Raw genomic sequence first — 26358 nt, 5'->3', positions numbered from 1 at the left:
AAAGTCATCAATGAGGCTTGAATGATAGGGGAGGGAATAGATGTAAAAGGCATTGAAAACCATATAATTTAAAATAAAAATTTTATCCCACTAGTATGTCTTTTTTCACTAATGAAATATAACTTTTCATAAGCACTGATTTAGATGTCTGACATATTCCCAGAGCTAGACATTTAGTAGAATTCTTGACCTGTTAAGTGAATAAATAAAGCCAAGTCAAAAAAAATAGATATCCAAGTATATATAATATTGCCTTACGTGTATTGGAAAAAAGAAAGATTAATGACAATAATTGTAATAATAACAACTGTTTGAGCTACGAACCAGATGAGGCTCTAGAGTTTTGTATATATTTACTCCATTAATCCTCAAAACCGCATGCGAGTTAGATATGATGCTGAAGCACACAAAGGTAAAGCAATTTGCCCAGGGTTAAATACCTAAAATCTGGGAAGTCGAATTCCAACCCAAGCAATCCGGCTCCACTGTCTGAACTCTTACCAATTCTGCCAATGCAACCTCTCAGTAAAATCCCTTTTATGGATTTGCCAATGGAAACATGTAAATTTATGCCAAACCGTTCAATGCACATTACACAAGCTCATCTCTGCCTTCAATCACTTTGAACTTGAAACCATTTTCTGATGTTTTCCATGAAAAGCTTCCTCTAAAAATATTAGATGTGGAGATACAGCTTCTTTCTACTTTTGTATATAATTTCCTCTTTCTTTCTCTAATTACAGTGGACTTTTAGTGTGTGTGTGTGTGTGTGTGTGTGTGTGTGTGTGTGTGTGTGTGTGTTTCATGAATGTGTCTTTTATCCTCATTTTTTAGATGCTGGCTAAGAGAATTCATCTCTCTAACTCATACTTCTATGCCAATTATTCTTATCTATGCTTTTCCATTCTGTTTTATTTCCTTTTCTCAGGGCATTTTGTAGGTTAATTTTCCAGGCTATCCTATCAACCATGGAAAAATCTCCTTTTACTTTACCGATGATCTGTAAACATGTGTCATTTGAATCAAGTTAATGTTTCTGCTGCATAGATTATTCCTTTTCATGGCTCCAAAATTTCCTTCAAACTATCCTTCCCATGTCTGAAATGACTTTACAAATTTCTTCTAGTCCTAACTTCCCATGTGTCAAAACCAGTGTATGAACATTTCTGTAATAGCAAGAGTATGGTAAAAGCCTAACAAACAAATTCAGCAAACCTGTCCACCACCAAATTCTGTGTACTTATTCTGACCCTATGTAGTACATTTTCTTAATATAGATCAAAAGCACTTGAGTGACAGGAACCAGGACTGCTCAAATTTAAGCCAATGTTATCTATTAGAAAGATGTTCCGTAAACAACAATCAAAGACAATGACAATGGTGGCATATCAGTTCCAAGTGGCCTTAAGTTAACATTATAAATGGGAAGTTATTATTTCCACCTATGATTAGACTAATTCAAGGAGATCATGATTAAAAATAAACACAGGAATATATATTATGTTTTTCATAATGCAAAATTTTGAACAGAACCTAATTAACTAATTTTCTCTTTTTTGATCATTTACACTTTTGTGATTATTTAGGAAAAAACTCCTAATTTGATATTTATAGTCATAAACATCACTCACTAACTTCTTTGATTTATCAGACAAAACATGCTTACTAGTTTTAATATTAACCTCTTGACAAGTGTCCGTATGTGAGAAATGGAATTTTATCACCATATCAATTTGGAGATAAAATTCTTTAACAGAATCGTGAGAAAATAATCTCACCTTATTTTGTCCCTTCTACCTCAAAAATAAGAAAGCAATGAATCAAATTTGTTTAAGATACCTACAAATTAAAAACTAAACAAATCTAATTGCTTAGTACTTTTCAATGAAATTTAATTGCAAAAATATACAATTATATTAATTAATTTTTCTATAAAAATAATTAACAATCGATCACATTAATTAAAATAAATACATAAATGAGCATTAAAAAGTGATAGACCTTTTCTAGTATTTTAAATGTGTCCATGATTAATACTTACTACATGTGCACACACACACACACCACATACACATATACAAACACATTAATATGATTAGCAACTATCCTCCCAGGTAGATGATTGGAGCATTTTATTGTCAGTTGTGGGTTTCCCAAATTAAATTGCTGACAAACTGTCTAAAACACCACAGATAAACTCTGCCAGTCAGCCAGCACTGCCTATGCCTGAAGAGCTTTCAATGAACTTTATAGCGCTTCACTTCTGAACGAAGTAGACCACTAATTCTAAACATATGAAGAATCTTCATAGCTAAAAATGATACAAAAAATTTAAAAAACAGCGATAGATCTAGGAATAGGTTTTAAAAAAGGAAGAGATTAAGAAGTACAAATTGATATTTACAAAATGGTCATGGGGATATAAAATATACCATAGGGAATACAGTCAACAATATTGTAATAACTATGTGTGGTATCAGAAGGGTACTCAGTTTATTAGAATGATCCCTTCATTAGTTATATAAATGTCTAATCACTACATTGTACACCTAAAACTAATATATTGTGTGTCAACTGTAATCAAAAAATAAAATGTTATTTAAAAAAAGAACTACATCAAATGTTAATTAGTGATTTCACCAAGAGCAAAGAAAGGAAAAAAATATATCAGTTCAAAAACATGGGTAGTGAAAGTAAGCAGAAATAAACAAAGTTTGGCTAGCAGAGAAAGAGCTTTTATAAAATCTTTTAAAACTAAAACAGAAAAGCAAATAACAGGAAAATATTAGCATATGGAGAGGGGAGAAAAATCTGAAACATCAGTCTATGATCTTCAATTTCTAATTAGGAAGGTCTAGAAAGAAAGAATAAAAGATGAAAGGGAGAAATTATCAAAAGCATAATTAAAGATAGTTTCCAAAACTGTAGGGCATGAATTTTGATTGAAAGCAATTTAAATTTCAAGACAAAAATGAAATAACGCACACCTCAATGCATATCATTATAAATTACAGAATATCAGAAATAAAACCATCGTTCCTAAAATCTTTCAGAAGAAAGTTATATTTTTCAATAGAAAAATCAGGTCACAGAAGACATTAAGTACAATTCCTTCAAATACATAAATGTTTTTTATTTAAAAAGTATAATGTAGACTTATTTTATTCAATATTGAGACTTTTTTTACATACGACTAATAATATTTACACCAGACACCTTCTTTTAAGAAGCTCTGGGAAATAACAGCAAGATAGCAGACTAGAAGGCCTGTACCATTCTTCCTCACATGGACATACTGATTCAACAGCAATACACAAATCAATTCCTTTTGTGATAAACCCAGAAGCTAGTTGAGAGGCTCTTGCACCACAGGCAGGTGTAAAACCAGCCACATCAAATCTGGTAGGAAAATCAGAAATATCTCTCATCGTAATCCTCATCTCTGGCACAGCTAGCTCTACATAATCAGGAGGAAACCTCCGGCTCTCAGGTTCTTCCTGAAGAGGGATCGAGTAGATCGCAAACACAACTCTCAACTTCTGCAGGTGCTGCCTGAGGGATGGGCTCTGTCTTGCCTGTCCACAACCCCGAGGACTGCAGGAAAGAAAAGCTACAGTTCAAACTAGTACATGGACTATAATTTGCCCCTGTGGCTCAAAGTGGAGTGAGGGACATTCAAAAAAAACAAAAAACAAAAAACTCCAGCCTCTTTTTGAGGATAGAAAGAACTGGCCCACATGTCAAGTATTCCAACTTTTCCAGGAGTTGCCCAAGGTAACTCCTCTCACCTGTCTTGGAGCTTTAGTAGGACCTGGCATCCTCTAGACACTTGGGGGCCACAAAGAACAAAAACAGTAGTTTAAACTAATAGAAAGTTTTGAGAAGCTCACAGAGCTTGAGCAAAGTTTATTGGAGAAGGTTTTATACTGTATGAGGTAAATAACTGGATGTTTATAACAGTTTTATTCATAATTGCCAAAACTTGTAAGCAACTGAGTTATCCATCAGTGAGTGAATGGATAAACTATGGCACACAGAGACAGTGAGATATGATTTAGTGCTGAAAACAAATGAGCTATTATGCACTGAGTAGAAATAAAGAAACCTTAAATACATATTACTAACTGAAATAAGCTAATCTAAAAAGGCTGCATACTGTATTATTCCAACTATATGATATTCTGGAAAAGGCTATGGAACGAATAAACTTAAAAGACATATGCAAAACATTCTACAAAACAGAAGCAGAATATACCTTCATCTCAAGAGCACATGGAATATTCTCCAGGGAATATTACATGATAAGTCAAAAATAAGTCTTAACAAATTTAAGAAGTTTGAAATCACACCAAGTGTCTTTTCCAAACACAATAGAAAGAAACTAGAAATCAGTAACAGAAGGAAAACTGGATAACTCAGTCTCAGCAGAAGTCTCTTGGAGCAGAGAGAGACAAACTTTCTCTGCTGGGCACTGTCCAAGTTTCTGACTGAGAATCCATGAGCTTTCCTTCACTAAGTGTTGGAATGGTTAAGTTCCCAATAATAGTAACTAGAACAGAAAATGACAGATCTCTCCGTGTTTTGATGCCTCATCTGTAAAATGGGCATAAGAACACTTACCTCATAGGCATGTGGTAAGGATTTAAAGGTACCTAAAAGGAATTTAGAAAATGCCTCACACTTACTAAACATTGTTTATTGTAATGGTAGCTGTTATTGTTCCTGTTATTATTAATTGTATTCATCTTCCTCAGAAATAAAGATAGAAAGTAAAACATAAATATCTGGAGTGTTGCCTATAACCATATGCTGCTAAGGGTTACAATATTATAAATCTTAGCAGGAATGACCTAAAATTTACTGGTGACCTTGCTGTCATTCTTGAGTAAACAAGCTAATTTTATCTATTTTCTTTTGCAACATGTGTGTTTCTACAAAAAGAAAGAGTGAAAAATAGAGAAGGAGAGAGTGAAATGTCAATTCAGTTTTTTGTTGTTTTGTTGTTTGTTTGTTTTTTAGGTTTGAAAGAAACCAGCTGAAGGATCCAAAAGTGATACAACTATATATTGGTGGCAGGGCATGATTGAGCCAAATCGTGTCTATACCTTAAAAGAGATAGAAAATGTTTTAAAATTATAAATTAAGGTGTACAGGCTGAATTATATTTTAGAGATATTTTTATGGGAAATTATTGCAAATAAACCCTCAATTAAACATCATCGATGTTAGAAGAACTGAGAGTGAGAAGTGGTGATTTGAGAGAATGAAGGAACCAGCTTATTTTATTGGAAACTCTTCAGTATTATTTGATTTTTTTAATTAAAAAGTTAAAGTGTTTTTAAAATAAAAATTCTTTAAACAGCAGGAATCTTGTTGTTTCAGGCTAAAAATTAACAGAACTTTTATTGAGAGGAGTAAATGTCTAAGCAACTATTCAATAAAATAAAGTGGTTTTCTTGACCTTATGAAGGGCTGCCTACAGAAGTACTTGAAGAGCTATCCAGGAATCATATCGATGTCCAAATAAAAGGACAAAAATATAAAAATCCCTTCGAAGTACTTCCAATATCCATATTAAAGATCTGAGTATAATCTTAAAGTAGTAGACGCTGTAATAGTTGCTCTTATAAGCATGCAATTTCAAAATAGATGCAAAATCCTTAGAGAAGTTCGCATCTTTAGACTCTCATCATCTTCTAGAAAAAAAATAATGGGTTTAAAATAAAAAACAAAATCTGAATTAGCCAAATTTTCTGGGAAATATAGCTAGGAAACATCCCAAAATATGTATGTCACTCTTAATCTTTTGAAGGGAGCCAGAGAACACAAGGGAAAGAAAATTAGATTGAATGTGTGGGATTCAAATTATGGGAATGCAAATTGGACATACTTGAATGACTCTAAGTATAACAAGCTAATTTGATGTTCCTTATATAAATAAGTTCAAACTAATTGCAGAACTTGTGAAGAAATCAAGCTTCATAGCTGCAAAATCTCACATTAAAAACACAAATGTTTTAAGTATATTTGTCTAACAGCATGCGAGTAGATAAACTCTTTAATTCTTATATATGCATAAGCTGTACACTATAAAGAACTGCTTGCCTAAACTGAAGTTCCAAAATACGCCTTAAATGAATGGAATGTTGTTATTAGAAACATTGGCTACTTCTAACTTCTTCTTATTATATATTCTTTTATGGAATAATAAGAAAGGGTTTCTCAAAACTTTTATCTTATGCCAGTATTCTTTACCTTGCCTTTTAGCTTAAATCTACTATAATGACTTTCATATAAAAAAATTCCTATTGGATAACACTTTATAAGACTCCTTAATTCATAGTATATTTAGCAGTTGATACAATAATAATAAAGATTAGTTTTTATTTTTGTTATTTTGTTTTGTTTTTAGTAGAAGCTGTTTTATGACAAAGAAAGAGCATCTGCTATACATGGTACAAATCTTTTGGTATCCAAATACTTCTCAGAGTGATCATGCTGACTAACTGGATCGATCAGGTCATAGTCATCACCACAGAAGTGAAAAATTGAGCCTTGGAGATACATGCCATTAATAGCAAGAATTGGAGCCAGAAGATCAAAGAAAACTAACTAAGTCATAATAATAGAGGACATTACAGTATGGATTGACCAGCTCCAGTTAAGACAGTGTCTTAGCTCAGTTTCCCCAGAAGCAGACTCTAAGGCAACTTTGTGAGCAAGATATTTATCTCTGAGTGTTGTGGCTTTGTTTCCAGACCAACACAATGAAGCAAATATCACAAGAAAGCAGGTTACACAAGTTCTTTGCTATTCCAGTAAACATACAAGTTATGTTTACACTATTCTGTAGTCTATTAAGTCTGCAATAGCATTACATTAAAAAAAGGACATACTTTAATTTTAAAATATTTTATTGCTAAAAACTGGTGATCACCAACTAAGCATTCAGTGAGTCGTAATCTTTTTGCAGTGGAGGGTTCTCTCTTGATGTTGGTGGCTGCTCACTGTTCAAGGTGATGGTTGCTGAGGCTGGGGCGACTGTGGCAGTTTCTTAAAGTAAGACAGCAATGAAGTTTGCTGCATCAATTGACTCTTCCTTTCACAGATAATTTCTCTGTAACCTGTAAGCTTATCTTTCGAAGTTGAAGTTAATCCTCTCAAATTCTGCTACTGCTTTAGCAACTAAGTTTATATGATATTCTAAATCTTTTGTTTTCATTTCAACAATTTTCACAGCACTCTCACCAGGAGTAGATTCTGTCTCAAGAAATTACTTTCTTTGCTCATCCACATGAAGCAACTTTTATTCCATTAAAGCATCGTCATGGAATTGCAGCAATTCAGTCACACCTTTAGGCTTCACCTCTAATTCTAGTTCTCTTGCTTGTTCTACCACATCTGCAGTTAGTTCCTTCATTTAAGTCTTGAACCCCTCAGAGTCATCCTTGGGGGTTGGAATCAGCTTCTTCCAAACTGCTGTTAATGTTGATATTTTAGCCTCTTCCCATTAACCACAAAAGCTGTTAATGACATCGAGAATGGTGAATCTTATCCAAAAGGATCTTAACTTATTTTGCCCAGATCCATTGAAGGAATCGCTATCAGTGGCAACTATCCCCTTACAGAACGTATTTCTTAAACAATAAGATTTGAAAGTTGACATTACACCTTAACTCATGGGTTGCAGCACAGATGTCATGTTAGCAGGCATGAAAACAACATGAATCTCCATCTCCCTTTTTGGATGACCAGGTGTAGTGTCCATGAGCAGTAACATTTTGAAAGAAATCTTTTTTCTGAGCAGTAGTCCTCAACAGTGGGCTTAAAACAATCAGTAAACCATGTTGTAAACAGATGTGCTGTCACCAAGCTTTGTGGTTCCATTTATAAAGCACAGGCAGAGTAGATTGAGCCTAATTCTTAAGGGCCCCAGGATTTTCAGAATGGTAAATGAGCATTGGCCTCCAGTAACCAGCTGCAACTAGAGTATTGGTCTTAGAGCTTGGAAACCAGGCACTGACTTCTCTCTAGCTGTGAAAGTCCTAGATAGCATCTCCTTCCAATAAAAGCTATTTTTTATACTTTGAAAATCTGGTTTAGTATAGCACCTTCATTAATGATCTAGCTAGACTTTCTGGATACCTTGCTAAAGTTTCCACATCAGCATTTGCTGCTTAAGCTTTGCACTTTTATGTTATGGAGATGATTTCTTTCCTTAAACCTCATAAACCAACCTCTGCTAGCTCCAAGCTTTTCTTTGGCAGCTTCCTCACCTCTCTCAGCCTTCACTGAATTGAAGAGAGTTAGGGCCTTGCTCTGGGTTAGACTTTGGCTTAATGGAATATTATGGTTAGTTTGATCTTCTATTTAGACCACAAAAACTTTCTTCGCATCAGCAATAAGTCTATTTCTCTCTCTCTTTTTTTTTTTATCATTCATGTGCTCACTGAGGTAGCACTTTTAATTTCCTTTAAAAACTTTTCCTTTACATTCATAATTTGGCTAACTTGACAAAAGCCTAGCTTTCAGCCTGTCTCGGCGTTTGACATGCCTTCCTCACTAAGCTTAATTATTTCCAGCTATTGATTTAAAGTGAGAGACATGTGATTCTTCCTTTCACCTGAACATTGTAAGATTGGCCTAATTTCAACATTGTTGTGTTTCAGGAACTAGGGAGACCTGAAGACAAGGAGACAGATGAGGGAACGGCCACTCAGTAGAGCAGATAGAACACACAATATTTATTAATTAAGTTCACTAGCTTATATAGGTGCAGTCTGTGGCGCCCCAAAACAATTACAAAAGTAATATTAAAGATTACTAATTATAGATCACCATAACCAGTATAATAATAATTAAAAATTGCACATTGTATTTAGTTAATTAAGGAAGGTTTTGTATAGGATGTAATTATATTAAAGGGTTTTGAATGATGGTAAGATTGGAAGAAGTGACATTTCTGTCTAAAAGATATTTCCAAAATAATGTGTGTATAAAACATAAGTTTTGTCTGAATAGAGTGAGAAGGCAGGCTCAGAAGCAGTTGTGCAGTCATGGAGTTCTGTATTTCTTTAACTTTTATTCACATAATATTACTATTAATTATATTGACACCTGCAAGATTAGTAACTTAGAGTGTTAATTCTCATTATAAAGCTGTCACACAGAGTGGAATCGTCGTTCAGTAGTGATAACATATTAGGTTTTAGAAAAATCAGTTTTTAGGATTCCTAAGACCTAGGAGATTCTTATCTTTCTTCCTCTGGTTCTCTATCCTAAAAGAGCTGTCTACACTCACCACCTCAGGGAAATAACAAAACTTTGTATTGACCCCGGTTAGAAAGGCAACCATGGTATGCGTAAATTAGATATCCTAATGATACTTTTAGTAGTGGCTTCTATGAACACGTGCCACACACATACACTTGTTAAATTAAAGAATAACACAAAAGTGAGAAATAGTAGAGTGAATGACAAAATAGAACTCAAGAAGTTTCCTATAGATTAAAAGATTGGGGGAAAAAATGCTCCAAACCAGATGATGGTATGTAACACATTAAGATATCAAATTCTACATCTAGTTTCTAAGACTCTTACAAGTTATATGGCACCTAGAAAATCACATTTGTTTAATTACAAGTCTATTACATGAACTAAGAGTGGAACCCATCTCCTGGAGAAATGTTAACAGTCTCGGACTGTGTTAACAGTGCTCAAACCTTAAAAAGGGATTATCCCTTTGCACAAGCCAAACCATATCTGGGTTACTCTGTTCACCTTCAGGCACCACGTTTGAAAGGCAAAATCAAATTATATTGTCCAGAAAAGAACAAACAGGATAGTGATGGGCTTTGGAAGCAGTAAAGGAAAATGATCAATTGTGGAGAGTGTGCGAAATCTTTCTAAAATAGATGTTTTGTTCTGTGAAAGGGAGATTAGATTTATTCTCTGAAATTCTGCAGAATAGAACTAGGTCAATGTGTAGAAAATGGGGGGGGGCATATTTTGATTAAATATGAAGGATAAAATTGTGATATTTAAAGCTGTCCCACAATGGACTTCATGTTTCATATGCTAATGTATTCATCTACGTATACTGGAATTATTCAAATGGGTGTTTTCCTATAATATCGTCAAAGGGATCCATGAAAAAGAGTTACGTGAGTACCTCGATGGCATTCCAGGATTGTAACTGCACTTTGACAAGGGTAGCTCACTTTCAACTAGACAGCAGAACTCTTAAGTGAGACATAATGTTCTTTAATTGCTGTATCTAAAAGAAAATAGTCTAAAACAAATTTGAATATAAATTCTATAACTGATGTTCATAAGCCAGATGCAAAATCATGCCCCATCACTTCATTCTCACTCTATCTAAAAAAGTGAAATTTCATTTTAAAAAATGTTAGTCCAAACTTTCAAAGGACTTAGATTTTGCAATATATGCCCTCTCAGAAAAGGTTACAAAGTTTGTACTATCTGTAACTTTACACACATCAGTAATTTTTTACCCAACACCTACTGACCCCAGACACACATCACTCCAAAATTTAAAACAAAATGAACGTAACGAAGACAGAAAAAATTAGGTTCACTGTAGTCAATAGTGAAAACATGTCTTATCTAACAGATATAATATTGGCTTTTTAAATGGAAAATTTTGCGCGCTTTAATTATAGAAGGAAAAGAGACATTGTGATATATAATACAGGAGGGAAAATCTGTATCAGATTTTTACAGGGTACATTCTTTATTCTTTCTCCATAATAGAAGAAAATCAGTTGGCTACCGGTTGTGTAAACATGCTGTTAGAAAAGTCAACATTTGAATCTAGGTCAAGAAATTAAAGAATCACCTTAGATATTTACTTAGAAATTGCAAAAGTTCAGTTTAAGGTTAAGAAATTTTCATAACAGAAAGTTTTTATCACAATTTATTCTAAGTTGGATATAGTTCATGTATTTAAAATGCCTCAAGTCGAATCCATGGTTGGGCAAGTGCAGTGCCTTTGGAGTTACATAAAATATTTAGTAATGCCTTGACACTCATCACTGCTTATTTTAAATGTAAAGAGCTTTAATTTATGTTATTTTCAGTTCCTGTGACCTTCCCAATGCCAGGAATAATATTTACATAATTAAGGAAATTTGAAAAGTTTACTTTTACCCACAGAAGAACATTTTCCCATTATATTTAAATAATTTCTCTTTAACCCTTAATGTTTCCTTTTAAAAACTATAGAAAATAATCTATATTTGTTTTTATTTGACATTTAATTTTTTACTTTGTATGAATATATGAAATTATAAAGAAGACAATAAATAAATTGCATAGAATAAAATAAGAAATATTTATCAAACAAAATTGCATCTTATAAGAGTACAACAATAAAAGTGAATAATTAATGAATAAATTTAGGTGAAAACTATTCTTATGATGTACATTAGAGTGAATGTCATGAAAACTTTTAAGGAAGGCGTTTGACAATAAGTTTAAAGGCAGTGTACATATACTTTGGCTCAATGATTCCATCCCTAGCATTTTATCCAAAATAAATAATTATGCCATAACATTTATTCAAGGTTGCTCATAAAAGTTGGAAACAAGCTAAAAGGACATCAGTAATGGTTTTAAAATATATGTAATTGTGTAATCATAGAGTGATTAATGTAAAAAGATATCAAGTGATAAGACCAGATTATAGAAGGATATATGTAATGTGAACATTTTTATGTGCATAGAAAAAATAGTATGGAAAAGAATCTTAACTATTAATGATCAAGGCTGAGCTTGAGAGAGTAGGGACTGGATTGGCAGGTGGGCAGCTTATGAAGTCTTCTAAAATATTTATATAAAAAAGTATTTTCTTGTCCCATTAAACTACTAAATTTCTAACTTTTTGATGTAAAAAACTTGATTATTAATTTTTTATGAAATTGTCTAAAAATTAATTTATTTTAACATACCTTTTAATCACTCTAAGAAAAGTAAAATATCTCAAAAAATATTGACTACATTTCTGCTATATTCTAGAATGTTAAATCCTTTGCTGCCATCTGCTGGGACTTGTTTACTAATGTATCCCACGGGATTTTTTTCCCCTCCTGGAAAAGACTTCCCAAGGGAGGAAAAAAAAAGAATAATCATATTCTTACATGAGTACAACATTAAACCAAAATTTGTAGCATAGCGTTGAAAATTTTGTTTTATTCTAACCAACTATCATTGGACCCTGGCCTTTCCTTGAAAATCTTGTAATGAATGATTTTTTCCAAGGAAACTTCCCACTAAGTGACATCTGGGCTTTCTTCGATGCTGGATCTTAATTCCATAAAAACTCATAAAGTTTTTGCGTAAAAACATGTAAATAGGTGATTTTTTCTTTTCTATCCCAAAACCAGATTTGTCTTAAAGGGAAGGTGCATAAAGCAGGAAGACACGGAACAATTCAAAACAGGTAAATGAAAGGGGGAGCTCACATGGAAATGACACATGGAAGTACTTTATGCAGTATGAGCTACTAGATCAGGAAAGAAAGAAAACATTAGACCAACTTCTTAAGTAAGAACAATGTAGTTTTGCATATATGAAACATTATTAAAAGTGAAGATTTCTTAAAACCACAATAACATAATAAAGTTTATATAACAAAATTGTCTGGCCTAGGATATTTCACTGGAGAAAATAATATTTTTTTCAAACTTAACTGCATCTCAAGATATTACCAAACCTCCTTTTTTTTTTTTTACCTGTGAAATGTAGATATAAAAAGCACCAATTTCACAGAGTTTTGGAAAGACTGAATTAAGTGATACGAGAAAAGTGCTCAGAGTTATACTAGGCACAGGCCATTTAGCAAGATGCAGGTAGCAGAGGTACTGTCTGCCCAGGTCAAGTTTCTTTGTCTAGAACAATATCCATAGGAGATATTTAACCAAGGACATTACTTTGATAACAAAAATAATTTGTTCCTAATGACAAGTTCTGAGTAGGAATGAGGAATTATATTTCTCTACGCAACAATAAAAAAGACAACCTACTAGTATATTTGACAAACATGACCAGCTTTCCCTCACTCATAAGATGATAATCACTTTTAACCAGTATAGTTGGTCATGATTGTGTTTCCTGAGCATTTTGCTGTTTCTCTTCTATAAGGCTCCTGCTGTTCTCATCCTCAAATTGACTCTGGTATTGGTACCTGCTCTCTTGTGCTCCTCTGACACGTTTAATAAAAGTACAATCTTTACCAGTAGATCTGCTCTGAGGAGTACACGTCTCAAAAAGCTAGGCAGGTGTTTTGTTGTTTCAATCAGCTTTGGCTGTGAGTATGAGATCCTTTGTCTCTAACTTGTGTTGCCAGTCTCAGGACATAAACAATTTGCTTGCTGAGGTAAGGGCAGGGAACTTTCAAAGAAGAGTCACATCTCAGTAGTTTCTTTGCCAGGAAATGGATCTTCTCACTCCCCTCCTTGCCCGATAGGTAGTACAGTTTGAGCACCAACACTGTCTCTGTGCTCAACCACTTCAACCCTCAGTGGAGTGGGTTCCACGTTCATATACCATTTCCTCTGCTTCAAATGTACTTTGGATCCTTCCTTACATCCTCAATTCATTAATCAACTCAAACTCACTTTCTCTGTAAAAACTTTCTAGAGTCTCCAGGAAAAACTGTTCACTCTCTCTTGAGAGTTGCTCACTTTGTACTCCTATGGAGAAATTATCACAAGGCATAATCATTATGTGTTTACCCAGCCCCCCCAGGTAGCTCTAAGTCTATAAGATCCCTAGGCAGGGACCTAGGGTGGTCTACCTTTGAATTCCCAAAATCTGACCCAGAAGATTATTGACATGGGTATACTTACTGAACGATGAATGAATAAGGGAAGGCAAGGCTCAGAAATTAAAAAAAAAAATGTGTTAAACTCTAAAAATGTCTGCTAGGCAAATACTTCTGAGGTCTAATATAAATTAGAGAAATGAAAATGAAACACAGAGAAAATATTAGATAAGAAATTTTATGTGTTGTAGTCTTTTCATTTTTATAAAGTGCATGTCTATGACCTTTTGGTACATTTCAAAAATTATTTTTCAGTTTAAAATGTTTGTTTATTCATGAGTTCATTCAACAATTATGTATTTATTGCGAATTATTCGTTAGATAAAATCGTACTATTCAGATACTATATGTTACATTAACATATACTGTAACAAACTGAAAATATTAATAAAGCATTAATTTTCTGCTACTTAAGATAAGAGAATAGTGAGAAGACATTGTGCTTTAGGTATCGTGAAGAAATTAACCATTTTAGGTTAGTGGTCTACTATGGCTCTGTATGGCATAGGTTGATATCATTTATTATTTTGATTGAAGTTGGAAATAAAAGTTTGGTAAGTTCTCTAGAAAAGGAAATTTTTTAAAGGCTCTTTTCATTAATTTTAATTTTATTTATTTTCTTAAATTATATCTAAATGAAAACTATATTAGCCAAATTGATTAAAAATAAACAGCAGACGTTTCTGAAATATTTCGGGGTAAGCAAATTAGTACTTCACATATACAGAAAATCCAGAAGCCGTTTCTTGCTGTAAGCTTAGATACTATGATGGAATCATATTTACCGATTAGTAATTTATATGGATCATAAAGTTAACCGTAATTGGTGAATGAAAAATCTTTCTCTTATCCAGATGCTCGAAAATGTTTAAAAACATCAAAAGTAAGCAAGTATTGACCACCCTAGTTTTTCAAACAAGTTAGCATAAACTGAACAGGATCTTTAAAAAGTTGCATTGCTATCAGAGGGTAGAGGGGAGGGGGAAGAAGAGAGGGAGATGGGGTAAAGGGAGTCAAATATGTGGTGACAGAAAGAAATCTAACTATGAGGTAAACACGGAGTGTAAATATATATATGCTATACTGTTAAAGTGTACTTACTGAATTTCATTAACCAATGTCACCATAAAATAATTAATTGTTTTTTAAAAGTTGCATTGCACATATTTGTTAAAGGTATAGGTTTTTTTTTAACTAAATTTCATATTTCTTGTTCTGTACATTTAATTTTTCAATGCATTGATTTATTAAATATGTAACTCAATTTTATTCATTTATAAGTAATTCCCAAATAAGTGAAAATTAATAAATTTTAGAGATAAGGGGGAAAATACCTGGAACAATTTAATTACTAGGCATTAGATTGATTCAGACAATGTACCTAGGATTAAGTTTCTTTTAAATTATAATAGTAGAAATCCATGTTATTTTAAAGTATTATTTAAAGAAGTGTTTTTATCCTTTGTTGAAAGATTACCTATTAAGTGATGATGATTTTGGTCAACTTAGCAGCATACTCTGTCTTATTAGATTATTTTGTTGACTGCTTTGATTTTAACCAGATTATTCATTGCATACACAAGGGGGAAATTTTACATTAAAGGAACACTTGGAATGGGTTTTCAGCTGTGTCAACAGGGATGACTCCTGTGTCAACAAGTTTCTTGTGGCTCAGTCGCTTAAAAAGCATATTTGATATCGCCTGAACGCAATCCCATACACCCTTGCAAGTATTCCACTTGCATTATTTCATTTAATATGCACAGCAATGTGTTAAGGTGCCTATTATTTCCTCTTTTTTTCAGAAGAGGAAACTGAGGCATCAAGGTATTACCTTGCAGGGCATCAAACAATGAAGAGGCACCAGAATTCAAACGTGCAGTTTGACCCCTGTCTCTGCTGTTATAGCCGCCAGGCCCCGAAAGACACACGGACCACCAGAACTCAGTGAGTTATAGAGAACACACTCTTTATTCAGCCAGCTGAGGTTGCCAAGGGTACGCAGACGCCAAATTAAGCAGCCCCAAAATGTAGAGGTACAGGGGTTTTAAGCCCCAAATTCCATTCTTCATTCTGTCTAAACACAAAGGTCTAGTTTTCTTTTATTCACTACCTGTCAACCCACAGGCCGGTTGTGCAAGCAAGGGTACAGAAGCAGAAAGGTTATTGTTAGAATGTTATGTTCCTATGGGCGATAGCCTATGTTCCCATGGGCAATAAGCCAAGTAGTAATTTCCTGCAAGTAATAAATTTCTAGCAGTCATTTTTCAGCCACCACACTGCAAGTGTCACTATCGTGCTATTCTGTCCTATTTGTCTGTACACTATTGTCAGTCCACTACTTCAATTCACGTACTTCATGTCCTAACCGTGGAAGAATGATGAATGTGTTTTAGTTCACGCAGCAGCTAGGATGGAGGCTCTCATTCTCCCCGCAAGCGCAAGGCTTTTGGTGCTGGAGAATGGGAGCTGGACCAGTCTTGTCTCCTGGGCAACAAATGAAGAACAAGAGAGAGAGTGCTCCCCTCTCCCATGACTCAGAGGGCTGATGTCATTTCCTTCGTCGCCGTGGTTGCCCTAGCGACGCGTCAGGCCATTGGGTGGTGTTGGGTACCCGAGAGACCTGACAGTAAGAAAGTCACTTCCTCCCAGAGACGCCGTTTCCTAGCAACCGCCTCTCACCTCCGTTTTTAGTCCCGCCCATTTGCTCGTCTGGTGCCTTTTCTCCGAGAGTTACCCGGCCCAATCCCAGGAGAGAGACTCCTGCCCGAGGCCAGCCGCTCCGTCTCAGGGTTGTGATTACCCGTCCGGAAAAGTGACAGGGGTGGGTACAGAACTCGGGACTTGGGGAGGGTCGCAGAGGAACCGGGCGGAGACAGCGCTCTAGTGTGCACGGGCATATACAAAAAGTCCAAAAGTCACCAAAAGAACTACTTTCCAGGTAAAGTATTTCAAAGCATTTTTATTTTGAATTATTTTACAAGTAAACACCATCTTAGAAACATTGGATTTGAACTGATTTTAGAAGAGTCCTATGTAAAGCTAGAATAAGTCTTACATTCCTTTTGAAATTTTGCAGATGGTCATGTTTGGGCTATAGTTTTCCAAACTCTTCTGTGTGTCTTTAAGACTATCAAAGCTAGGTTCTTACTAACTTAAAAGTTAAATCAACAGTCTGAGAGTGTGGTTGCCTAGCATAGAGTTGGCTTCAGTGATTATTGTAGGTGAATGAAGCCTAAGTTTGAGAGCAGTTATTAACTCAGCATTATTTGTTTAAAGAATTAATTTTAAATATGAGACCTTCATTCTTTGGGTGGAAATTGATTTTAATTATTTTATTTCAGGATGAGCTAATAAAAGCAATCACAGCTCGCTCAGCCAGACAAAGGAGTTCTGAATACTCTGATGACTTTGACAGTGATGAGATTGGTATGTGAGAACACAGAAAAGTAAACCACTTTTCTTCTTTTTGCTTCCTTACTTTTATTTAATCCATTCCTTTAAAAAATAAAAAATCCCTTATGTTAAAATAATGTCTGTGAATTCACTGGTTTTATGTGAGTAAAAAGCCACTTTTAATTTTCAAGAAATTATATGATTGCCCTTGGTTGTTTCTGAAGGTGTGTAAAAATATTGACTGACGGTAGATTTGCAATAAAGGGATGCCTTTCAGTGGTAAATGACATTGGAGACGACAAATTCTCTTTAAGGTCAACCCTGTGAGACCCTGCAGTGAGTTAATAACTAGGGTCCATAGAACTAAACTTTGCACTTCAGAATCACTTTTGTAATGCTTTTTATAAATAAGATTTTTTTTTTGTATGTAATAGGAACTCAGTTTTAAAAACCCAGTATGTCATTACTAGTATGATTTAATTTGGTTTCTTTTGGTTCTGTAAAAATTATTTAGGTATAAACACACAGAATTCTAAACTTAAAATTCAGTGTTTTATACTTCAATATCCAGTGAATTACTCTTAATGTTTTCTGTAAAAATAATCAGGTAGTAGTTTAATCATTGCTATCTAGTTAAGTTAGCATTCTTTACTATTCTTCTCATAGTAAAATCTAATGAAATTGTAAATAAAAGTTTTACAGTCTAAACTCTAAGTGTCCCATGATTGATTGTTAGTTTGAGGACTCTTTGGTTAACTTTTCTCAGAGCAGGCACAGTGCTTGGCACACTATTCACACTTGATAAGTGTGTTTTGAATAAATTAATAAAATAGAAATTTCTACTTCATAAACGTCAATAAAAACTCTAAGTTGTCATGGTTGTAAATTTATTTTTAATCACTAAGGTAATCTTTTGATTAATGTAACCTTCAATACTTTAAAATATACTATTGAAGACATTTTCTTTCATTTTTCAGTTTCCTTAGGTGATTTTTCTGACACCTCAGTGGATGAAAATTCAGTTAAGAAAACAATTAATGATTTTCATATATCAGATGATGAAGAAAAGGATTCTCCAAAACCGTCTTTTTTGAAAACCAAGAAATCAAATAGTGGTATGATGAAAGATAAGCCAGTATCCTCCATCAAAAATAGTGAAGAAATGGCACCTGATGGTTGTGAAGACATGATTAGAAATCCTTTATCTGAATCTCAGAGGGAAGACCAGGAAATTGAAAGAGAAAAAATTAAAATAAAACCTAAACCCAGAAGTCTTCCAATCAAAAGCACATCTTCAGGTAATTTGTCAAATGGCTGTAACTGCATTTTTTGAAAATTTATTTTCAGATAACCAGTCACAAAATACCTTACTATGATAGCTAGTAAATATTTAAGGAAAACAGTCAGACTTAACTTTTTGGTTTTACAAGAACAAATCAAAATAATAGAACCATAGGAAAAAAAACATAATTCTGAGGTCCGGTGGTTATGTCCAGTCTTGCATTGATGGTGATGCCTGAGAGAAGGCCGAAGTATTTTCAGTCTTCAACAGCTGTGGCTCCCAAAGCTCCCAGGTCCAGCCTTGTTGGCCTCTTAGCTTCCATTTTGTTTTTAAGGATGAAACCGCAATGGAATCCTTTCTAATTCATGTCTCACTCTAGAGAACAGCATTGGAACTGGTCTTTAGAACAGCCATTTCTATGCCACCATTCACCAGAATATTTTTTGGACATTTGTATACTTGAAGGGAGAGTGTTTTGTTGCTTTTTAAGCCTCCAGACGTTCCTTAAGAAAGAAGGATCTCTGTTCAGTTTCTCTATTCCCTAGGAAAATCCGCTAAAACTCAGTTTCCTGAGAGTAAATCCCTGGTGTGATCTGGGATTACAGTAGTTTCTCTACATTGCAACTGAGCTAGGCACAGTGAAGCAAAGATGTTGTGACCCAGAAACCAACCCCTCTGAAGTCCCCTGGGCCACCACCGCACAGAAACATAGGCCATGGAAGATTAAGGATTTGGTTCTTCCAATTTTCTTTCTTTTCTGTTCTGTAGAAAAAAATAGTTGATGCTAGCCTTCGTAAAAATCTTTTTCCTTTATATGATCATTAAATGCTGTACAAGTAAATATTACATACTTTTCATATTAGATATCACAGAACTTTATTTAGGACAGGTCTTAGGGAGCCACTAGTTATTTTCCCTCATTAACTTTCCAAAGAGGAGAGGATATGAGCAGAGCAAGGGATATTAGAATAGTGTCCAGGAAACTGAAAAAAAGCCACTGTATATTAGGTATGTGTGGCCTCAGCAAAATAGGGTAAGCCTCACTGTTCTCATGAGGAGGAGGTTAAAACTAACGTCTTCCTGTCCCTCAGAATTGTTTTGAGACTAAATTAAAGTATGCATTATAAACTTTAAAATGCTACAGTATGTAAGCACAAGGCATAATGAAGCAATTAACTTGCTAAAATGTACCTTATCAGCATACTGAGTAGAATAAAAGGTGTAGAGAAAGGGAACATAATTGAAGTTGGTGAATAATCCAATAGTTTCTCGAAGTCTTTTCCACAAGTTGCTCATTGATATTATAGGGAAAACATAAAGTTATAAAAAATTTCAAATTTCTTTATGAGAGAACTTCTTAGAGCTGTTAATAAAGAAATGTGCATGGTGACTCTTCAGGAAGGGCAGAGTAATCAGTGTTTTCTATTCTTATTTGAGCTTAGAAATTTCTTTTTGTGTATTATATTTATCCTATTTGTCCTGATTCTTAAAAACTTTTCATTAGACTAGTAAGAAAATGTGAGCATATAGAAGTTAAAAATTGGTTCAAAACAGGTAGAATATGTAATTGAAACTTTATGGTAAATAATCGGCAAGAATCCACCTATTTAATAACTTTTTTAACCTGATGAGTTAAAATAAATAGAGAAATATCATATTTTAACCACAAGATGGCACTCGAACTCTAAATGCTACGCACAAATGTACAGTACTGTATTTTTAAACAATCATTAGCCATTTGCTGTTCAGGATATGTAATATAAAAATAATTACTAACACAGGTAATCTTTTACATTTGTAAAACATTGCATTTTGAAAATGTATAAATGTTTTTCTTTCTAAAAACTTGGCTATACATCTGGAAGTGGAATTTTGGTATAAAATATATTAAAATCATTATTTCTAGGTTCTTTAGAGCAAAGAAAAAAATTGAGGTAGTGGTCCTAAAATAGTGTCTTCCATATAGAGTATATTATTTGAATATATAAATGAATAACTGAATGATTCATTTATGAAAAGAATGTGGTTCTTGCATTTAGCTTTTCCATTCTCTAAATTTTTAGACTTTTTTTTCCATTACACGGTTTGGAACTTAATGTTTTTACTGTAGTGAGATATTTCTGAGTAACAATGAATGTTTTATAAAAATATTAGGACCTGAGGGTTTCCTTTGTTCTTGCTTGTCTTTTGTAAAAAGAACAATAACCAGACTCTTACTTTATCGAGTAACTGTCACATGGGTAGTAATTGTAGAAAGTAATTTTTATACAATATGTTGTTTTTAATCTAATTTAAAATAACTAAAGTCATAAACTTGGAAATCAGTGCTTCTGCTTAATCACACAAATTAGAGTTTGTGGTCATAGGCACAGGACCTTTCTTTTACTCATTTTATTTATCTATAAAATGGGTGTAATAGTTCAATCAACATTAGGTGTTTGAGGCAATTAAATGAGTTCGTATATTTGATAGCTTAGAACTATCTTGATGTAAATTAAGCACTCTATAAATGTTTTTATTATTCACTCAGTTATATAATATTTGTTCATAAACATCATTTTATTTATGCATACATATTTATTACAAATACAATATGTTTCATTATGTCATAAGCACTGTGATGGTAACTACGAATACAACATGTGAAAAACATAGGACCAAGCCACCAAGACTGTCTTAGTCCATTTGGGCAGCCGTAACAAAATACTATACACTGGGCGGCTTATAAACAACAGAAACCTGTATTTCACAGTTCTGGAGGCTGGAAGTCTGAGCATGGTCAGGTTAGGAACCCTCTTCTGAGTCACAGACTTCTCTTTGTACCCTTCCATGGCAGAAGGAGCAGGGGAGCTCTATGAAGCCTCTTTTATAAGGGTGCAAATCCCATTCATGAAGGTTTTGCTCTCATGACCTCATCACCATCCAGAGGCCCGCCTCCTAATGCCCATCCCCTTTGGGGTTAGGATTCCAACATAAGAGTTTGGGGGAGGATGAAGGGGGCACAAACATTTAGACTATAGCAAAGACTTTACAATTTGGAGGAGGGGCGCAGTATACAAATGTACAGTAAAAACACAGGACAGCGGGTACCTGAGAGTATCAGGGAAGGCTTTCTGGAGAAGATGGCAATAATATCAATAATGGAAAGAAATAATAGCACCTGAAGTCAGGAGTCTTGGTTGCCAGTGACCCAACTCAAGCACACTGCTGTGGAGACGGGGATTTATCACTTTATTGAGCATTGATGTTTGAGGCCTAGCTTTATGTGTGATTAAGTTTAGAGACTCAGTACTTTTGCATCACCTAGATTCTCTCTCTTTACTTCTGCCCTCCCTCCCTGATTCCCTGCACCTCTCATCTCTCCTCCTGTCCCTGCCACAGCCCCAGTTACTCCAACCCTTAGTCCAGTTTTTCTGTCATTTGGTCTCTGTGTCTCAGGTAGCACTTCGCTGGCAGGGAGAATGCCACTAGCAGTCTCCACTTCGCATCTTCCTGTCTCTGTGATCGTAAGGCATGTCCTCCAGCTCCAAGTAGACAAATACTCACCTCCTGACTGGTTGCTATGGATGGGGGAAATGAAGTTTCTGTGATAAGCCAGGGGAGGGAGTGTGTATCATGGGCCCACCCTTCTCCTTGAGGTATGAGGTACAGAGAAGATAATTGTTAATTCACCAGAGTTACACCGATGGAGAAAACAGACTATTCCAAAGGAATAAGGAGTGATAGGCAAACGAAAGAAGGAAGGAAAGAAGGAAGGAAGGAAGGAAGGAAGGAAGGAAGGAAGGAAGGAAGGAAGGAAGGAAGCAGGGAGGGAGGGAGGGAGGGAGGGAGGGAGAGAGGGAGGAAAAGGAAGTGTTTACCACAATTGTTAATGGTCATTGAGCATTACCAAATATCAAGCACTGTGCCATGCACTTTATATATGTCATATCACTCAGTTTCCACAGGTGCCTTAGGAATTCTTAACTAATTTTACCAATGGGAAATCTGAGGTCTGAGGAGGCTTAATGATTTCTGTAAGGTTACAATGCTAATAAGAGTCAGAGCCAAGATTCGAATATGAAGATTCTAAAATAGTCAAACTTGTAGAAACACAAAGTAGAATGGTAGTTACCAGGGGCTGAGGAGAGGATGAAATGGGGAGCTGCTGTTCACCAGGGACACAGTTTCAGTTATACAAGATGAGTAAGTTCTAGAGATCTGGTGTATAACATTGTGCCTTTTGTTAACAAAACTGTACACTTAAAAATTTATTAAGAAGGTAGATCTCATTTTAAGTGTCCTTACCACAATAAAAAATAATTGACTTAATAGCTTCTTTCAGGCATTATATAATATTCTGCTTAAACTGAAGAGTAGTGATGAGGTCTGATTTTTATTTTATGCATATTACTGAGGTAGTAATCTAGGAAAGAGTGGGTGAGGAACTGACATTAGGGATGTAGAAAGTGAGAAAAATGAGAGAGATTTAGGAATCAACAGTGTATAGTGGATATGGGAAACAGAGGGATGAATCTGGGGTGATTCTTGGATTTTAGATTGGAATTTGGCTAGAGTTTAGGACATAGCTAAAATTGGCAATGAAACATTTACATACCTATTACTTCCTTGGTATGGCTGTGGAATCTTATAAATGGGAAGCATTCATAAGTCCATTTATAGGTAAAAATAAGGAAGATGTTAATTAGTCCAGTTTTAAAATATTTTCAGAAGAATGCATTGGTAAAACAATGGAGAGATGAATATAACTTTTTAGGGAAAAAGTTTATATAAAAACTTTTATCATGTTTTCAGGACTGAAAGTATAGCAGCATTAGATTGTTGTTTGAAACTTAGAAGAAGTGGAAATATTAACTGAGAAAGTTTAATAACTGCTAGAAAAGCTTCATGAACTTGAAGAACAACAGTTCACAAATCATATAATTCTTCATTTTTCCTCCAGTGAGAGTCAGCACTTCTATCCCTGTACCGACACCATCTCCATACTTGTAACACTTTCTTTGGTCTTGTAATTTATTTCTTTAGGATCATCTCCCTTCCCAACCTGTAAATTCCTTGAACAGGGCTATTGTCTGGTCTCGATTATGAAGTCTAGGAATTTAAGTGGACAGGGCCTGGCAGTAGAGACTCAATAAAGGTTTAATGGGTGAACTCCCTTATTTCATAGAGGCAGAAACTGGGGCATGGTTTTCTTTCATTTTTTAAATTTTTTAATGTTATGAGAGTTCATAAACTTGAAGAGTTAACTTCTCACAAAACTAAACATACTAGTTACTTCCAGGATGGCAGTGATTTTTTTAAATTTTGGTTACGAGCTGTCACTTACTTGTGCTTACTGGAGCTCTGTGTAAAGAAGGGTGGTGGGCTTCCTCTGGATTCTGTAAGACTGACGGCCAAGATGCATGATCGCAGGAGGAAAGGATGGTGGTAGTTGGGGTGTAGTTGAAGCTGTGGTCATTTTCTTTGTACACCCTCCTTAAAACATTTCATTTTTCAGCAGAAAACAGCAGCAGCCTTGAAGCAGACAACCCCTTTATACCTTCACCTAAGCCAAGGACCATGTTGAAAAAGCAGAGCCACAGGGAGGAGAAAGAGGCACTAGGAGAAGAGAAAGAAACTGCCCTCCATGAAGAATTAGAGGCGCATTGTGCACCGTTGTCCCTCCCAAGGCTGAATGGCCGACAACTGGAAGCTGAGGAAAAAGCATTCTCTGAAAACCTTGATCCTGAGGTTAGCACTACTGTTGAACTGCTGAACCGTGTTCTTGAATTCAGACCTTTGCATCTGATTAAGAGAGAGAGAGAAAATATTTGTGTACATGCACATGTGTGTATGTTACATGTTTTTTTCAGCAGTTGATAAGGAAGTAATTTTAAATGCTTTTGATATACTATATTCCATTGAATGTCTAAAACTCTATCAATTGTAAGAGAGCATTATTTTGTGTACTGCCAAGAGAGAAGAAAACTCTACGAATTAAGCTATAACACATCAGCAATAATAATATGAATCTAACCTCAGAGAAAGTAAAATGTGGGAGAAAGTGTTGCCCTTTTGAATCTATGCAGTATTGTATATCTTTAATCGTAAGAATTTATATTTTTACTTATATATCTTTGAATTATGTCATTTATGGCTAGGGATATTATAGCTTGTGTCCCTTTATTCATTTGGTTTTATTTATTGAACGTTCATGGCACTATGTGATATGCCGAAATGGAAGTCAACGCGATCTTTCAGGATTTCGTCAGGAGTTTACTGTTCTGTTGTTAGAGAAAAACACATGGTGCCCTCTTTTTCCATTTCACTGTTGTTAGCAAACTTCCACCTCACGTTTCAGAGGGATTAAGCATAAGAAGAATGTTCCTCCTCCACATGCGCTTCAACAGATCAGGGGAAAAGAACTAAATGGTACCTGGCCATCATGACATTCCATCTTTTCTTTCTAACATATAACTTGTGTTTTCTGTCTTTCTTGTTAAATTTTAATAGGCATTGCTCAGTCTTATTAAACTTTTCAACGAATCAATTTGGCTTTGCTAAATTTCTCTATTGTTTGTTTCCAGTTTCACTGATTTTCACTCTTTATTATTTCTTTTCTTTGGGTTTTATTTGCTTACCCTTAGTTGAAAAATGTGTCCATTGATTTTAAGTCTTTCATCTTTTCTAAGAAAAGCATTGAAAGCTATAAATTGCTTTCCATGTACTGCTTCAGCAGCACCCAATTTTTTGATGCCTTTTACTTTCATTATCATGTTTTAAAATATATTTTCTAATTTCCCTTGTGATCTCTTTTCTCATCAGTTGGTTATTTTGTGGTGAATAACTTTATTTCCAAAAATTTTATCTTCTCTAGATTTAATCAAATCTTTTATATTAATTTGTTATTTATTTAGTTTTATTGTGATCAAAGAATATCTCTTATATGATTTCACATTTTTAAAAAGTCATTGATATTTTTTTATGGCCAGCCTAAGTGTATCTTGTGAAAGTTCCAAAAAAAAAGTGTTTACACTTTTTCCAAAAAAAAAAAAGTGTTCTGCAGGTGTTAGATATAATGTCCTATAATTTTAGTTTGGTCAGGGTGGCCAGTAGTATCATTTAGGTCTTCTCCATTCATACCGATTTTTTTGTCTAGTCGATTTACCAAGTACCATGTAAGAGTTGTTAAAATCTCAAGTTCTGTTTGTGAATTTGTATATACTTCTTTTACTTCTGCCAGTATTTTATGAGTCTGTTATTAGTCACACGGTATACACTTATTATTGTTATATCTTGACCTGTTTAGCATTATGAAAAGTTCCTACATTTGCTAATATTCCTTGTCTTGCATTTTATTTGTATGAGATTCCAGCTTTCTAGTGACTAGTAATTGCATGGTAAAGCTTTTTCTATCATTTTCCTTTCAAACTGTATTTTTGTTTAAGTGACTCTTTTATAATAACAAGTTCGTGTCATTTTTTTTTTATCAAGTCTGACAATCTGCTTTTTAATGGCAGTCTATTTATGATTCCATTAGACCACTTATGAGTGTTTATTTTAGTCTATTTACTTTTAAGATAAGTATATTTAGGGCCATTCCATTGCTATTTGTTTTCTATTGATTTTATGGTTTTTTTTTTTTAATTGACATTGTTCTTTTGTAATTCTTTTCCTGCCTTTTGTTTTTTAGAATTAATCTTGTATTTAATTTTCCATTTTTATTCCTCAGTTGCCTTTTTGGCTGTACCCATTTGTATTACATTTTTAGTAGTTACTCTGTGGATTACAAGATGCATCTATAAATTATCGCACTCAGAGTTGATACTGTATTATTTCACATTTAATATAGAAACCT

At 34.4% G+C, this 26358-nt stretch overlaps 1 protein-coding gene across 1 annotated transcript in view; it reads left to right on the top strand.

Annotated features, from left to right (window-relative positions):
* The first annotated feature begins 16375 nt into the window (after positions 1-16375).
* Positions 16376-26358, top strand: part of MAP9 (microtubule associated protein 9) — a 28419-nt gene continuing 18436 nt past the window's right edge. The window contains exons 1-5 of the mRNA XM_036233341.1: positions 16376-16443; positions 16538-16667; positions 17188-17272; positions 18217-18537; positions 24019-24251. Of these exons, the coding sequence (XP_036089234.1) occupies positions 16376-16443; positions 16538-16667; positions 17188-17272; positions 18217-18537; positions 24019-24251 (837 nt within the window). The remainder of the gene's footprint in view (positions 16444-16537; positions 16668-17187; positions 17273-18216; positions 18538-24018; positions 24252-26358) is intronic.

The sequence above is a fragment of the Rousettus aegyptiacus genome, unplaced genomic scaffold (assembly GCF_014176215.1).
Source record: "Rousettus aegyptiacus isolate mRouAeg1 unplaced genomic scaffold, mRouAeg1.p scaffold_m13_p_16, whole genome shotgun sequence".
Lineage (NCBI taxonomy): Eukaryota > Metazoa > Chordata > Mammalia > Chiroptera > Pteropodidae > Rousettus > Rousettus aegyptiacus.
Note: the sequence above shows the minus strand (reverse complement) of the source record. Positions and strands in the feature narration are given on the sequence as shown.